The following is an 18,145-nucleotide window of genomic DNA, read 5'->3' as shown; positions in this document are numbered from 1 at the left end:
AATGACTACATCGATGTTTTTATAACACCTCTAAAAGCTTTTAACGTAGCGATCTTTGTAGGTTAAATTTGATTGATTTCTTTTATATCGAGCAAACTATAATATTACTAATATTATAAATACGAATGTTTAGATGTATGGATGTTAGAAGATATCTTCTGAAAGACCAAAAGAAAACTAAATGAAATTTGGCATATCAGTAGAAAATAGACCGGAAGAACACATATACCAATAATTTTATTTTCGATTCCTCGGAAACGGAGTCAGGGGCAAAAGCTAGCTCCAATTAGAAATACACGAGCTAACCTATCCCACTATAATACTCATAGATTTCAATTTTGCGCTGAAAATTATTACTTTGTTTATATTTTTTTATACACCATCGTCTTTTTCCAACATATCTTTTTCTAATAACTCCAACTACGTTTTTATATGTATGTATTAGTCATATTATTACATCGATTTAATAATTATTAATATCTACTCTATCAACAATTTTAAATCGAATGTTTTGTAGAGCGTTTGAATTGCGCTCATAGCTTTGCCGATAAATCGCATCCTTTCTCTTACGACTTTGCGTGGGTGCTTTCGATTTATAAATATAACATATGTTCTAAACATATTGATAACAGTAACAATGTCTAGACAGACGTACACACAAACTTTAGCGATTACTAGCAACTGTTAGTTCCAACTCTAATGGCTGTATACATTCTTTTTCAAAGTTTTCTTATAAGACTTCTGTCTGTCTAGTTATTTGTTAAAGAAACTAAACTTATATTATTACGGACTGTCGCCAGCGACGCGGAATTAAAAAAAGAACTTGATGAGCTGCCTATATGTTCTTCCAGACTATGTTCTATACGTATGCCAAATTTCATCGAGATCCTTTGAACCGTTTTGGAGATACCTTCAAAAATATCCATCGATCATACATTATGTTTGAATGGATATCCATCCCAACATTCGTATTTATAATATTAGTAAGATAAGTGGAAGATTTTTTCCAAACGGTTCAATAGTTTACTTTATAATATTAGTATAGATTGCCAGCATTGTAAAAATAGAAACATGGTAGGAGTAAAAGGCCTTGATCCTTATCAATTAATCAAAAATAAAAAAAAATTAAAAACTTTGCTGTAAACAGACGTTGAAATGTAATTAAAACGTAACAAATGTTTATTCCAAACGATCAAATTGTTTCCAAAAACAAAAGATTCAATCAAACTTTTAATATTCATTCCAAGTAGCGCTGCTCTTCGTTGAGTTCGGAATTTCTGAATCATAATTAAAAACTTAACTAACACTCGGTCAGAAGTCTGAAACTTTGTTGTTTATAAGAAAAAATCTTCTTTTGTCTAACTGGCTATACTTTTTAATATATAACAATGAGTATGGTAATAAAAGAAATTGTAAGATAAAGGTATGGTGACCAAAGAACTTCTAGAATCATAAAGAACACCAGTGGGGTTAGACATGATGCATTCGCTTCGAGGCGATTCCCAAACAAACTTCAAAAATGTATAGAACTGACAATAACTTTCGATAAGTCACGTGATTGTCGCGTGTCAGTTCTATACACTTTGAAATTCTTTATAGAATCACTTTGGAGCGAATGCACTTTGTCCAACCCCCCAGATTAACTAACTCTGTCTCTCAATTTATGGTGACTAGACGCGATTTCATGGGATGCAGACAGCATACGGCGACGGTATGTAACGGCAGACAGTATTATTATGCAGTGAATTTTTGTGTTCTTTATGTATATTTCTAATTATAGACTACTTAGTAAATATGTGATTGTAATTGATTTAAACTAAGAGCCCATACTGAATTTCTTTTTCTTAAACTTCTCCTTATTACTAATGTTCCTAACGAGCGTCTACTTCATTTGATTAGCTTCCATTTTCTCTGCAATAAATATCATAAATGTCATTATATTTGATGTATTTGTGTATTCAATTAGTGCAATAACACACAATCTGTTCATATTAACCGCAAATCTATTATTTAGTTCAAATTACTTGTGGTCATAATTACCCGAATCGTTGACGATATTCCCATTGTTGTTTCAGTTAATAACCAAATAATCCAAATTACTTTTTGCGGTTTATCGTAATACTGTTATTTGAAATACATATAAGAAAATTAAAACTTAACTTTAGATAGATAATATAACAATATATTAGGAATAAATCGGACCCGAAAAAAACCTTCATTCTTACTGAGATACTCTATATAAACAAATACTTATCCTTAATTTATTAACTATGACCTACACTACAATATCCTTGACAACTCTGCTTTCCTGACCAGTCGTGACTGTCTGTGACTGGTCATTACTAGTCGAGATTGTGACCAGCCATTACTAGTCCTGACTGTGACTAATCGTGACTGTCTAATAAGTCTGTGAATTCATTGAATAGTCATAACGGAGTCGCATCTCAAAACAGAGGTAAACATATTTCTGGAGTGTTCTATTAGTTTTACCAGCAATTAATAAACGGCCGTGCTCTGTAATTAGTTGGCCTCGTTTACTATTCCATTTGAAGGTTTTCGTGCCTTGACAGTTCAGTCATTGTTTTCAATTACATTTCTTAGTAATTTTACGTTGCCAGGGATGACGTCATTTATTAGTCATTGCCGTTTAATAATTATAAAGTTGAAAAAAGGGATAACATTGACTGATCTTTTCTCTTTTACCTTTATTTGTTTTCTTTAAAATCATGTTTAGATAATCCATGTAGTATGTAGAATATAATTAATTTTCTATTTATTATTCACATAAGGAACGCACTGTGATTAAGAGAGGCAATTAGCAAGGAGTTCCGTATCCATTCCAATTAATTAACTGTTCAATTATTCACCTTATTTGTAAAGCTTTGCCGTTTAATCCCAAGTTACATTTTAATTAAAAAATTAATTACACCCGAGTAAAATCTTAATATTTTTTTTCTATTTTAGCTTTTTCAATTACACACCAGCCAGTATCATGTAAAATTTGAATAAAATACTTACTCTTAATTGTTATAGACCCTTAATGTATATTTAGTATGAGAAATAAGATACTAAGTGTTAGTTACAGTTTTTTAAATAATTAACTACATCTGTGGCGTTATTTAACATAACCGTTAACTCGACGTTAAACATTTTAACCGAGTATTTACTACATGTTTGTGGTAAACTGTAGTCATGAAAAACGGTTGGACGGCTTATTCGCGATTAAAACAATATGGTACGGTATAATAATTTACAACGAGATTACATTGCATGCAGGCCGAGCGTACTTACAGTAATTAGGATAGGCTAAGGGACGGATGTGGATGAGTATGTATGGATGATTTATTACGTAAGATATTTCTAATCTATCTTACTAACATTATAAATTCCAATGAGTAAATTAATGTTCCTTAGATGTTTTTTTTATCATAAGGTGGCAAACGAGCAAGCGGCCACCTGAAATCGCTGAAATAGCGAAGTGACCGTTGCCCATTGACATACGCAATTGCATATGCGTTGCCTACCTTTAATCAACGGAGGAGAGGATGCACAGTAAGAAAATATTTTCCCCTTTCCTTGCATCCTCTCATCCGGGAAGTCCACTTCCCCTTCCCATCCTTTCGTTATAAGAAAAAGGGTGTGAAGGGAAAGAGGACTGAATTGGCTTCCGGGACGCATACTCATCAGACGAAACGCGGAATTGCTTCCACTTGACGCCTGTCTTCTGTGTGGTCGTGGTATTTCACCGGGCGATCCGGGATAATTCCTGTGAAGATGTTAAAGCGGGCTCTACCACTGTTGAATGGTATCTTTAGAACGGCTACTCTTGCTGAAATTTGGCGTAGATGTAAAACATTGCCTGCAAAAACATAGGCTACTAATTAATTTTATAATTTATCATGAACTAATTATAGATCACGATTTCGTCCGGGTTTTAGGGAAAGAAAAAATGATGTGGGCTATTCTTGACTTAACTAGATAATATATTCTTTTAAAAGTTTTTTTAAGGTCAACGTTTACGATTATTTGAACCCTCAATGAACGTACATTCGGTAACTCATTAACAGTTTGTGAGAGTTAATTAACGAAGCCTAAGTGTTTACTCGTTGTATCAAGATTTACATCTGAAGCCCCTTCTCTAATGAAATTCAATAGTTTAATCCGAGTTCGATTGCCAAGGGAGCGCGCTTTAAACATTAACAATATTCAGTGAATTTCTATGATATTATTTAGTTGATTTACAAATTAAACTATAACTTTGTTAACTAGATTAATTCAAGTGTTAAAAACGGATTAATTCATTGGAACGTAAATACAGAAGACTAACCCTCGCCATTATGTCCGCGTGAATTAAAAAAACTTAGTAGCCTATGTGTTCTACGTCAATGCCAAATTTCATCGAGATCTCTTAAGCTCTTCTGGTGATACCTTAAAATATCCATTCATTTATCCATCAAACATTCGCTTTTATAATATTAGCAAGAATGCGGACAAAATGGATTCTCTGTTCTTTTTATTTAAAATATCTTCTTGTAAGTTAAAAGAGAGGTTAAGACTTATTTCAATAAAGTTAAATGTAACACTGATATGAGGTCAGTTCAACAGTGGTAGAGCCCGATTTAACATCTTCGCACGAATTGGATCGGCTCGCCCGGAGAAATACCACGACCATACAGAAGACAGGCGTCAAGTGGAAGCCATTCCGCGAACAGTCCGATGAGTGTGCGTACGGGAGGCCTAATTTAGTCCTCTTTCCCTTCCCACCCTTTTTCTTAAGGAACGGATGGGAAGTGGAAGTGGACTTTCCGGATGAGAGGATGCATGGAAAGGGAAAATATTTTCTTTCTGTGCATCCTCTTCTCCGTCGATTAAAGGTAGGCAACGCATATGCAATTGCGTATGTCTATGGGCAACGAACACTTCGCTATTTCAGCGATTTCACGTGGCCGCTCGCTCGTTTGCCACCTTATTGTTAAAAAAAGGTTTTAATTACATTTAATAGATACTCTATTGTATTATTAAATAGGAAGATGTTCTATAATTAATGTACTACGTGTAAATATCATAATATCTTAGTCTATCCTTTGCACAGCCTTTAGCATTAACATGACAAATGAGTCGACGCGACCAGCCGAAGTGGGTCGCAAAGAGGTCGAACAATGATATAACTTTCTAGATATGATTACAATTAACGGGTTTAGTTGTACTAGGTTTCTATTTGTTATATATTTAGTAGGTTTACGAGGAATTTAAAGAGTGGAAAAGAACGTTAAATGCTGCTTGTTTTAAAACCTTTTTGTTATGACAAATTATTTGTTATGAACTTTAGAAATCAGTGGAAAAAGGGATGGAAACTGATGAAGTAATATGTTGTATTGGTCATAGCAATAGTTAATCTTATATCAGAGCAATAATCCACACCATCTCGATGGCTGGCAATCCACAACCGTGCGGTTTGTTCGAAACTTCCTGCCACGCACAGCGTTGTGGAATGGTCTGTCCTCGGCGGTATTTCCAAACCGCTACGACTTAGGGTCCTTCAAGAAGCGAGCGTATCACCTTAAACGCCGGCAACGCATCTGCGGTTCCTTTGGTATTGCTGCTGTTCATGATGTCGTTGAACACCTCGTTGTTCCTGCTGCTCTTTTGCCCCCTTCTGTTATAAAAAAAATATATAGATATTATTTTCATTTTTATGGGATACAATTTAAATTGTTCTATAGTATGTATTAATTTTTCTCGGAATATATTTTTTGCACTCTTTTATTTCTACAGACACATTTAGTAGATAATTATCATTGTGCGTGTGCAGGTGCGATGCGGTGAGTTTATGGGGTCCGTTACAGCAGTTTGAGAGATCTATTGTGTTGTTAAGTAAAGCAATGATGAGAATAAATTAATCCTCTATATTGCTCCTTATATTCTTTTTTATATGATAATGTGGCAAACGAGCAAGCGGCCACCTGAAATCGCTGATATAGCGAAGTGACCGATGCCCATAGACATACCCAATAGCATATGCGTTACTTACCTTTAATCGACGGAGGAGAGAATGCACAGAAAGAAAATATTTTTCCTTTCCATGCATCCTCTCATCCGGAATGTCCACTTCTACTGCCCATTCTTTCCTTATAAAAAGGGTGGGAAGGGAAAGGGGACTAACTAAGGCCTCCGGGACGCACACTCATCAGATGAAACGCGGAATTGCTTCCACTTGACGCCTGTCTTCTGTGTAGTCGTGGTATTTCACCGGGCGAGCCGGGCCAATTCGTGCGAACATGTTAAAGCGGGCTCTACCACTGTTAAACTAGTTTAGTAAATCCATAGATATGCATCCCGGAAGATAAATCGCGTTACTTTGCCTAGTACGATATGCAAGTGTTCGTAGCGTCATCTACAAAATTTATATTAAATTTTTGCAGCGAAAAAAAAAAATTGCTGCAATTTTTGCCCATTATCGGGTGAAAAGTGCAACGAAAAATCTCTATGGACAAATTTTGTGGATGACGTTGCGATTTTTTTCCGCTTTCTAGGCCTTCAACTACAATTTCTTTTAATTGCTTAGTTTTATATGTTTTTATTATTAATTAAAACAGTTAAGTATATTAGTTAAATAAAATAATTGAGAAGAAATATTTCGTTTAAAAGATGTCGTTTTCCACTTATATTTGGTAAAGCGAAATAAAAAGTTGGGATTTCAGTCGGCCATAAACTCGTGAAACTAGAACTTGCTATATTAAACGAAATTTGAAAATTGCGTTAAATAAACGACTTGAAATCAACTGCGCAATACTTGACTGTCTTTTCACTCATTTGGAGTACTAGCGTAGAATATTCGACATTTTAAAATTTAACATATTTTTTTCCTAGATATTTTATTTCTAACAAAATGACTTCGTGCATTAAACTTCTACTGATATTAATATCCTCTTAACACAATTTTTTTGTTTAATAACTTGGTGTAATATATTACTTTTGACGTCCAAAAAACCTTCGCCGGCGTTCAAAGGGTTAAAACACGTGTTTAACTAAAAATACCTAACTAAATTTTTTAGGGTTGATACAGTAAACATTTTAAGAACTTTATTTTAGTAACAATATCATTTTTTAGGGTTCCGTACCTCATACGAAAAAAAACGAATCCGTATAGGATCACTGCGTTGTCCGTCCGTCTGTCAAGACCTTTTTTCTCAAAAACGCTTGAAGGTATCAAGCTGTAATTTATTTACTATATTTAATTGCAAGAACATATTTTTCAAAATTATTTATTCCGTAGCAAAATAACTAAACTAAAGCGATACCCTAAATAATCCAATTATGTTATATCTCTAGCAATGTTTCCATGCAGAACATAATATTTCAATTAATTTTCTTGTCTCGTTAATAGTAATATTGAGCTTAATAGTATTATACGTTGCTTTGTTTGAGTCTTCGTCATCAGCTCACTATATGTCCCGACTGAAGGGCTCGGAGCCTACCCCAAGTTAAGGGTGATTAGGCCATAGTCAACCACGCTGGCCAAGTGCGGGTTGGTTGACTTCGCACATATCTTTGAATTTCTTCTCAGATATGTGCAGGTTGCATCACGATGTTTTCCATCATCGTAAGAACGTCGGAATGTACATATGTAAATCGGAAATGGAAAAACACATTGGTACATGGCGGAATTCGAACCCAGGACCTGCAGATTGCAAGTTAAGTGCTTGACCCCTGAGCCACCGACGCTCTCTTGTCTGAGTCTTAAATTAGTTTAATAGTTTATTTATGTTGTATATTGAAATTAATCATTTATTATTATGTATTGCTTTATGTACGGAAGTTTCTTAGATGATCATTAATTTTTAGATCATTTGTCATTAATTTTGTTGCAGATTAACGATTTACTGAATTCTAAGGTTTGCCTGATTTTTTTCTAGATCATTAACATTGCAATATGGATTTGAGGTTGTCAGATTTTTTATATCCATAATATTTATTCTTTTATTTCTAATGAAATAACTACAATTTAGTCATATTTATGTGTAAAGAAAAAAAAAATGCCTAAATAGAGGTTCCATACGCCCAAATTTAGTACGATTCTCCTTCCCACACTTTCCTTATATGGAAATGGATATCGTAGAGGTAGGGACGCATACGAAGGGGAAATATTGTATTTCTATGAATCTCCTCCTTTGTCGATTAAACTTAGGCAAAGCAACTGCAATTGTGGATGTCTACGGGCAGTGGTTGCTTCGCTATTTCAACAAATTCAAGTGGACTCTAGCTCGTATAATACTTTATTATATAAAAAAGATATTCTAATAATTGTTATCGTCTAGCGACATTGTTATCATTTCTCTAGCAAACAAAACAGCAGCTAAGATCGTAATTGTCCCGTAAATTGTCCTCTCTCTGGCACTTGATTGGCAATTTGCCTCGGAATTAACAATTTTCGTCGTATCGTAACATCTTTTATTGTTTCAATCCTCGCTCTTTATTGATATGGCTTTTGTGAAAAGGTGACTCTATATTATCGTTGTATCTATAAGTATACTTAAGCATATAGGCACTTCTTTTTAAATTTTATTTTTTTAGTTTAAATATTAACAGATTGTAGTTAATTAACTTATATTTCCTGTACCATTCCAATTAAGCTCTATGCTGGAGTTATGGTTTACGATTATAGTCGAATGGCGGGATTCGAACTCTTGACCACGCGATCGGATATCCCTACCCTTAACCATTAGACTATTGGCGCTACAAACCTTAACAATTCTTAAATTTAGGTAATCTAATCGTAATATGCCTCAAACTGTCCTTGAAAACAAATCACAAAATCATTCTAAGTTAATTTGTTTAACAAATATAACTAAATAAAACTGGGACAGTTGCACCTGAGTTAAATAGAATTAACTTAGCACTAACTTAATCCTCAGAGAGCTTTTAACTGAAACACATTGTAGCGAAAGCTTCGGTCACTAAGCTGACATTTTGTTGACGTCACAACCTAAGCAAACCATTTAGATAAAGGTTTATCTCCGATATGAAAAGGGTTGCTCAATAGATTAAGGGAATGGAAAAATATTAACAATTCGTGAATAAAGCTTTTTCACTTGTGTAAAATATTAAAATGTTAGAATAATCTTACGTCTTACTTATCTTACTAATATTGTAAATTCAAATGTTTGGATCAATGGATGGATATTGTTTGAAGGTATCAACAGAACGGCTGAACTGATCTCGATGAAATATACATACATATAGAACATAGTCAACGAGAACACGTAGGCTACTTATTATGTTGTTAATACCGCGCGGATAGAGTCGTGGGCGACAGCTAGTTTTCAATAAAATTAATACATTCGTGATACCCTTCCGCGAATATATGACTACATAATATGTTTGTATGTTTGTATTGGCCTCGTGAACACAGCAATCAAGAGTAACAACCACTTTATATGTAAATCGACGCTTGCCGAAATGAAATCTGGTTATAGACATGTGATATATTTTTTTCAATCATTCAAATAAACATTAATAAACAACATACATAAATCAAATAGAAAAAAAGCTTAAAAATATAAATACTCCCATATTTCTATTGATAATGTCTAATTTAAGGGAAAAATGCTTTGAATCTTATTTTGATACTAAATATTATTTCAGTTATATAAATATATTTATAATTGTATTTAATCTAACATCAATCGTATATAAACAATGTAAATTAACCCACGTGTGAAATACAATATTTGTAGACTAACAATTCTTCTTCTTCCAATGCCTCTCCATTACTGGAGGTTGGCCGTCAGCTTAGCGAACCCTTTCCTGTCCTGTGCCAAGCGAAAAAGTGGTTCAACTAACAATTAACAGATAACTATCGGACCCGGTAGTCACAAGTCAAACAAGTCAACAAGTCGAACTAAATAACAAGAGGTCACAAGCTCCCTTGTGTTTTTTTTTTATAACAGAAGGGTGCAAACGAGCAGCGGGAACACCGAGGTGTTCAACGACGCCCATTGACATCGGCAATACCAGAGGAACCGCAGATGCGTTGCCAGCCTTTGAGATAGTGATAAGTTCGCTTCTTCAAGGACCCTAAGTCGTAGCGGTGTCACTTAATATCAGAAAAGTGTCACAACATTTTTGTCATACTATTTTCAATGTCTATATAGGTTTAACATATTCTGACAGAACTAATCGGAAAATTAGCGTCTCTTTTACTGACCCGGATAATCTTGCACAATATCTGAGGTTTTTCCAAACAAGATATGCCAATAGGTTTTAAACATTGATCTCTATAAAAGGATAGGCTACTGCTTGGAAATTACATCTTTTGCTTCGTTCTGATTAAATCTATATTTTGTGTCCATATCAACGCTACCGTCGTCAAAATGGCGATAATCAAATTGGCACAAAATACTAAGTCTCATAGCCTGTCCATTTAGAGATGGCTTTAAATGATTATTCATTGAACAGGGTTTACAATAAGACTTTTTAATTATATTCTAAAATGTTTGTTAAATGGGATTATTCCGTTTTCCTTCTTTCTTATCTCTTGTACTATAAGGTAAAGCCCATTGAATATATTTTTGAATTTCATAGTGTTAAAACAACATAGTGGATGCAAATTTGATTGCATTAAGGCATGAATATTGTAGTGCTTTTTGCACGTTTTCCTCATTTAAAATGCTTCATAGTTTGCGCTGTTTTTTAGTAAATAGTTTTTTAATAAAGAATGAGAAATTCCTTGTGCTTTTTACGACTTATTACGTAAATCTTTACATTGTTTTTTATTTTTAAAAATAACTATCTCAGTAAGTATATAATTTATTTATAAAAGTTAGTAATTTATTCTGTATCATAAGGTGGCAAACAAGCGAGCGGCCACATGAAATCGCTGAAATAGCAAAGTGACCATTGCCCATAGACATATGCAATTGCATATGCGTTGCCTAAAGAGATCGACGGAAGAGAGGATGTGCAGAAAGAAAATATTTTCCCCTCCCATACATCCTCTCATCCGGAACGTCCACTTCCACTTCCCATTTTTTCCTTATAAGAAAAGGAAGGGAAAGAGGACTAAATTAGGCTTCCGGGACGCACACTCATCAGACGAAACGCGAAATTGCTTCCACTTCCACGGCCAATTCGTGCGCAAATGTTAAAGCGGGCTCTACTACTGTTAGACTTACTGATATAATTTAATTATCAAGGTATATTCAAATTTTTCTACAGTTTTTTTTTTCCGCCATGAAACTATTATATATTACGAAAGCATCTCATTAAAAAGCAATATAAATTAATTACTTTCCTGCTATAATAAACAATTGCTTTTATAAAACCAATGTTTTTCTAAATTTAAGTAATTATTTTACTACGACTATGAAGTCACTAGATGGCGTTGTTAGCATTATAGTGTGGCGGTGCCTTTTGATTTACTTAGCTCTTGGATTAATGCCAAGAGGTTGTGGTGCCTGGAGGAGACATAATCAACTCAGCCAAGACTTTTTGTGTGTACATAAACAAACTTTATTTAAATGTTAAACGGAGCCCGTAAAATGACAGAATAGAATACAAATTGTGTGCTCCAAATTTTTATTTTATTTTGTATTTTATAACCCCATAAAATCATTAGAAAAAGTATTATAGTAGTATGAATTTTAGGTCTTTTAATTTTACCTCGCACAGTCACGGTGCGGAATACTCGGTCTTTAAGATAATTTTCAAACAATTCAAACTTAACGGCCTTCAAGAAAAAGGTGTACACCTCCCTTAAAGGCCGGCAACGCATCTGCGGTTCCTCTGGCGTTGCGGACGTCTATGGGCGTCGGATCAAATAATTTTAGACAATCCGTTATGTTCCTTCGGAGAGCAAAACAGCTCTCCATCATCATATTCAGCCTAAATTCGTCCACTGCTGAACGTATGCCTCACGCATCGATTGCCACAATAGCCGGACCTGTGCCCTCCCGCAACCTTGACCAGGTCATTGATAAAACAGCTCTATAATGATCATAATAAAACTATCCTTATTCTCTGGGTTTCAATCAAGAATCTACACACTCAGCGGATAAATCCAATAGTCTTGCGTGACTTTTATATATTTGAGGACCTTTTCCTTACGTTTCTCATTTACAATGCGAAGATCCGTGTGATATTTGGGATAACCTGATTTGAATGTGGGTTATATCAGAAAGTCGTTTGTAAGGCATCGCCGGTCTATGTTTGAATGATAATATGTGATTTATTTATAACATTGAAGTGATAAAGGATTATATATCTACATAATAGACTGCAAATAGGTTTTATATGTGATATTAATCCGTAGAATCAAAACTTTTCTTATAAAATTTTTGCGTCTATAGTTTTATTAAATTATTCAAACTTTCGTGAGACATTATACTAAACTGATATATAAACACGGCTAAACACTCACGTATATTCGTCCGGTGGCGGCACCGACTATTTTCGAGCCCATCGGGGGCCCCTCATCAGAATGAGTGGTACTGGTATTATTTCGCGGACGCGGCCCGTCGCTCACTGATGAAGGGCCCCCGATGGGCTCGAAACTAGTCGGTGCCGCCACCGGACGAATATACGTGAGTGTTTAGCCCTGTTTATATATCAGTTTAGTCTACTCGTATAATTTCATTGAAATTATGCTATCAGGATAAAATCTTATATGGCTTTATTATCATGTAGTGTTCCAAAAAAGTTAAGTATTTAAAAAAAATATCTAAATCCAAAAATCACTAACCGTGGATTTCTGAGACTTACATCTCCATTTAAAACATATTATTTCTGCTTTCACAAAGAAACAGATGACGATATGTTTTATACAGAGATTACGGTCTCGGAAACCAAGGGTAAATTGTACTATATCGCTTACCTTTTAATTTTCGAATGATGGCTTCTTTACATTATGATAAAACATTTCGTCTGAATAAAGTTCCGTTTTACGTCAATATGTAATTCAATTTGTTTGATATGTTGGCAGTAAGTAGGAAACGCACATACGTTGTATCGTATGACATGAGTCAACACACAACCTTGTTAGAAGACATAACAGAAGTTTCAAATATAACGTACGAGAAAATAGCTACGCGATACTTCAATAACAGCTAAACCTTCACCAATCTTTAAGATCCATCCATCAAATGTTTAAATAATGAATCGATTTCTTAACGATATTAAGTTTTTCGATTACTACTGCAAACCTTATCGACAATCTAAAATGAATCGAGTTTACTTATTAAGTTTAGCCATACAATTTTAATTAATTGAATGGGACTTATTAGCGGTAGCACGCGACTCCGTCCGCGTAGAGTTAAAAAAATAATTAGTAACCTATGGGTTCTTACAGACTATGTTTTACATCTGTGCACAATTTCATCAAGATCTGTTGAGTCGTTTCGGAGATACCTTCTAACAAACATCTATCCATCCATTCATCCAAACATTCGCATTTATAATATTAGTAAGATTAGTTATCGGCCTTGACTCAAAACTTTATTAGTAACATATGTGTTCTTCCAGACTATATTCTACGTCTATGCCAAATTTTAGCGAGATTCACGCTATCGTTCTGGAGATACTTTCAAACAACTATCCATCTAAACATTCCCCTTTTATAATATTAGTAAGATCTAGTCTTTATAGAATAATGTACGTAAAAAATTCTGAAGTAGAGCAAATAAAATAATGCCGTATAAACAGTATCTTTTTATTCTTAAAATATTCGGGTTTATATTACTATGCCAGTATTTCGATTCTTTATTTCGACGTATCGAATATTCTTATATAAATATTCAATGTTTTCTATCACATTGTATGTCTAAGCGTGAGTTTCTGATACCAATATATCTGTATAAAACATATCGTCATCTCTGGTCATCTTTAACAAAACAAAGAACAATATTTTTTAAACGGAGATTTCCGTCTCAGAAACACATTGTAATGATCCCTTATTCAACGGTCTTACAATTATAAAGTTATGTTAAATATGTCAAAGACAAATATATTGTATAGAAACTCTACGTACACAGGCTACTTTAAAAAAACAAAAAACATAAAATCCTCTGTCTGTAAATAAAGTCCAATTGTAAGAAATTATAATAAATCATTCATAGCGCCTAGACTTTTGTTAACAAAGACATTTTCCTGAGCAATCGCCTAAATGTAATTGAGTTAAGACGCCTTAAAAAATTAAAAAGATAGAAAAGATTTCAACTCGAAACTCGTTTGTTTTGTTCAAAGTTTTGTTGTATCACTTTATCGAGTTAGCCAGTTTGGGAGTAAAGTTTTTTATGCCTTTTCATATATTTTCTTAGATTGATTTTACTATATGAGAATCAAACAACTACATTAAATGTTCAATCAATATTTTGCAATTGTATTATAAGCGTCGACAGCTCAGTGGTTAAGCACTTGACTTTTAATCCGCAGGTCTTATGTTCCAATCCCGACGTATACCAATGTGTTTTTGACGTAACGTGGACTGATGATAATGATTGTAGTATTGTCAAAAAATTAGCAATTTCTCAACTACTAATTGACAGTTAATGTTGTTTTAGGGTTCCGTACCTCATAGGAAAAAAACGAAACCCTTATAGGATCACTTGTTTATTAAACTAAACTAACGCATTTCCTTAGTGGCTAATAAACAACTTTGAGTATAAAATTAATCTGTCGATATTATTCATTAAAACATATTTTTAATTATTCCCGTTTAATTCGCAATGTGCACTTGTGTGATGCAGAAATAATCTCATAAACAGCATTATGTAAATTATATTAAGACGCTTATGCAGAGCGCTAGCGTTAAGCTATTCATTTTAATAACTTTAAGTTTAAAGACGCTTTAAACTTAAGATAATGGACGACAAAATGACGAAATAGAATACGCTTAAGGGAAAAGTTTTTCAGGCCATAGATCTTTTTAGATTAATGGCTATGACATAACTAAATACAGCTAAAAAATTACTGGATAGTTTTTAATATTTTAAGATGGAACCAAATGGCAAGCAACAACTTCCTAATAAATAAATTGTGAAAAGCGGACAACTAGGAGCGGAGTTATCGACGAACAAAAAAACATAAAGACGAATTAAGGACCATCTCCTTTTTGAAGTTAAAAAGGCAAATCATTGACTATCGTTACATGATTGCTTTAAGAGAAATTTTAGAGCTAATTAGAAAAATGTTTATTATATTAATGATGTACAATTTTTTTAATATTTTTCTGTATTGTTTGTTACAGAAAACAACCCGCAGCTGGATAGAGAGCACGTTCCAGAAACGAGAATGTAAATATTTCGTGCCAAGCGCCAAGGACGAGCATGTGTGAGTGTACCTTTATATCTGGAATAGGCGTAAGACCAATGAGAATCAAGTGTTTTTCCAGACTATGGGAATGTATGGCAAAATTCAGCGAGATCCATGAAACTGTTGTTGTGATACTTTCTAACAAACATCCATACATCTAAACATTACGGATTTATAATATTAGTAAGAAGCGCCAATAGCCAAATGGTTAAGGGTACGGATTTCCGATCACGAGGTCGAAGGTTCGAATTTCACCATTCGACTATTGTCGTAAACCATGTCCTAGCACAACCAATGGGCTTAGTTTAAATGGTTCAGATAATAATAGTAAACTAGCTGTCGCCCACAACTCCGTCCGCGCGTAATTAAAAATAAATCTTAAGTAGTTCCCGGTAATTATTCGAAATTTTATCATCTTTTAAACCTTCCCTAAACCTCCACGAACTTTTCAAGACTAAGGTAAGATAAATCCATTTAGACTAACAAACTAACAAACAGCAATTGATTTTTATATAGAATACCAAAATCTGCTAATATTTGACAAAAAAGCAAGTATCATCATCAGCTCACACTCCCCACCGAGGGGCTCGAAGCCTATCCTAAGTTAAGGGTGACTAGGCCATAGTCAACCACTCTGGCTCTGGTTGGTTGACTTCACACATATCTTTGAATTTCTTCGAAAATATGTGCAGGTTTCATTACGATTAAAAAAAGCAAGTAAGATAAGTATTCAATGTGTACTACACCGTAGTTAAACGATTTTACTTGTATACGAAAATGGTAGATTTCGTTATAGACCTTTGCGCTAAATATAAATCAGTTATCACGGTTTCCGCATGAATTGTCGCGAACTAACAGCGTTATTGAATTACATAGAGGTGAGGAACTAAAGGGATATAAACAAACTATGTATAATACATAAAGATAAATATATTATACATTATATATTTATTGACTGATAAAAAAGCATATACATGTGTCACAACTAAATACAGATTTATCTTACTAATATTATAAATGCGAACGTTTAGATGGATGGAGGGATGTTAGTTTGAACGTAGTTCCAAAACGGCTGCATGGATATCCCGGAAATTTGGCACAAATGTAGAATATAGCCTAGAACACACAGGCTTCTTATTATATATTTTTAAATCCATGTGTTCGGAGTCGAAGGCGATAGCTAAAGCGTATATTTATCACGTCAAAATTTTTAAAAATATAGTAATAATAAGAAGTACTATTCCACATGACGAGAATCTCGTGAAAGCTGAAAAGGAAAAAGTGTTAAAATACCTAGAATTGGCTCACGAGGTTACCGTCATGTGGCGTATGAAATCGACTACCATTATTCCGATAGTCGTATCGGTAAATGGACTGATAGCGAAGAGCTTCGACCAACATCTCAAGAAGCTCTCGCTACACAATTGGATTAAGCGCCCGATACAAAAGGCAGTTATCCTAGAAACCGCGCGCATCGTGAGAAGGTTCCTGTCTCTGCAGCCCTGACCACTGGTTGTTTGAGTCATGGGATTCCTCAGCCCGGTGGTGTTCTGTTTTTATTATAATATAATATGTTTTGTATATTTTTTTTTGATATGAAATGTACTATATTAAAAATATGATAAATAAATGTATATGTGTAAGAAAAATTTCGAATTTACAAAAGAGTCACAACACCAGACAACCTAATTAAATTGTTCTTTTTGACTAAAATACTGGATATATTCAGTTATTGCATACTTTAAAGTACTACAAAAAAATGTCTCTAAAAACTAATTAAAATGTGTTTTGAATTTAAAAAGTCTATGAAATCAAAATTCAGTTATTGCAATTTGAAGAATAGAAAATGAAACATAATAAATTCATAAATTCATCTCAGCTTGCCTTTGTAATCTTGTATTCCTGAACGTGTACAAAGGGAGTCAGGTTATACGCTCTGAAGAACTTCTTTGTCTCTGTCCACTTATTAGAATAAAGTACGCCATTGCTGAGATTCTATACCTTAGTTATTGTATATTTTACTTTGTAATATTATCATTTCAATTGTTCCCTAAAGTATCTATTAAAGTTAGGTAGTTTAACATATTTTTCCTTTAAAATTTTCATACATTTTAAATGTGATTCATAGCAACTGACACAGACGATCCCCTGAAACAGTACGGGATCCAATAAGCGAGCAATCTGTCCGGATTGTAGGATTTTCAACGCTACGTAATGCTACCTTTCACGAGAGTACAATAGTGAAATAGAGCAGTAGAACAGTGCAGTACTGCTATTATTTAAACACATACTTTGAACTAAAACAGTATTGCAATGGCAATAAAAGCGTCGATGGCTCAGGAGCACTTGACTTGTAATCTGCAGGTCCTGTGTTCGAAACCCCCGTATACCAATGTTTATTTAGATTTTAATATACGTATTTACATCTATCCGACGATCTAACGGTGAAGGAAAACATCATGATGCAACCTGCACATAGGGAAGAAATTCAAAGATATGTATGAAGTCAACCCGCACTGAGCCAGCGTGGTTTACTATGGCTTAGTCAACCCTAACTTGGGTAGGATGCGAGCTCAGTGTGGACTATAGTGAGCCTATGATGATGACTGACGATAGCTCTAGTAGAATTTCGATATGTCAGTAACAGTCAGTTCCATACATTTAAGACTTTTCGTATAGATTATCGAATGGTAATTTTTCTAGAAAGGCTTATCTGTCTCAGTGTATGCGTTTCATCAGTAGCAGTACTGTTAAGTCCACTGCTCTGCTGTTTTTGTTCTCCTATGTGAAACTAGCATAAGAAAAAAACATCGCTGACAAATGCTGATAGCGAGATGTT

General features: G+C 34.1%; 1 protein-coding gene across 11 annotated transcripts in view; it reads left to right on the top strand.

Moving 5' to 3' along the window:
• Positions 1–18,145, top strand: part of Trpm (transient receptor potential cation channel, subfamily M) — a 125,411-nt gene that overhangs the window by 76,324 nt on the left and 30,942 nt on the right. For all 11 annotated transcript variants that reach the window (XM_013307083.1, XM_013307091.1, XM_013307085.1 and 8 more), the window contains one exon: positions 15,242–15,324. In XM_013307083.1, the coding sequence (XP_013162537.1) occupies positions 15,242–15,324 (83 nt within the window). The remainder of the gene's footprint in view (positions 1–15,241; positions 15,325–18,145) is intronic.

Source organism: Papilio xuthus, unplaced genomic scaffold, assembly GCF_000836235.2.
Source record: "Papilio xuthus unplaced genomic scaffold, Pxut_1.1 DF828142.1, whole genome shotgun sequence".
Lineage (NCBI taxonomy): Eukaryota > Metazoa > Arthropoda > Insecta > Lepidoptera > Papilionidae > Papilio > Papilio xuthus.
This window is presented reverse-complemented; position numbering and strand designations above follow the sequence as displayed.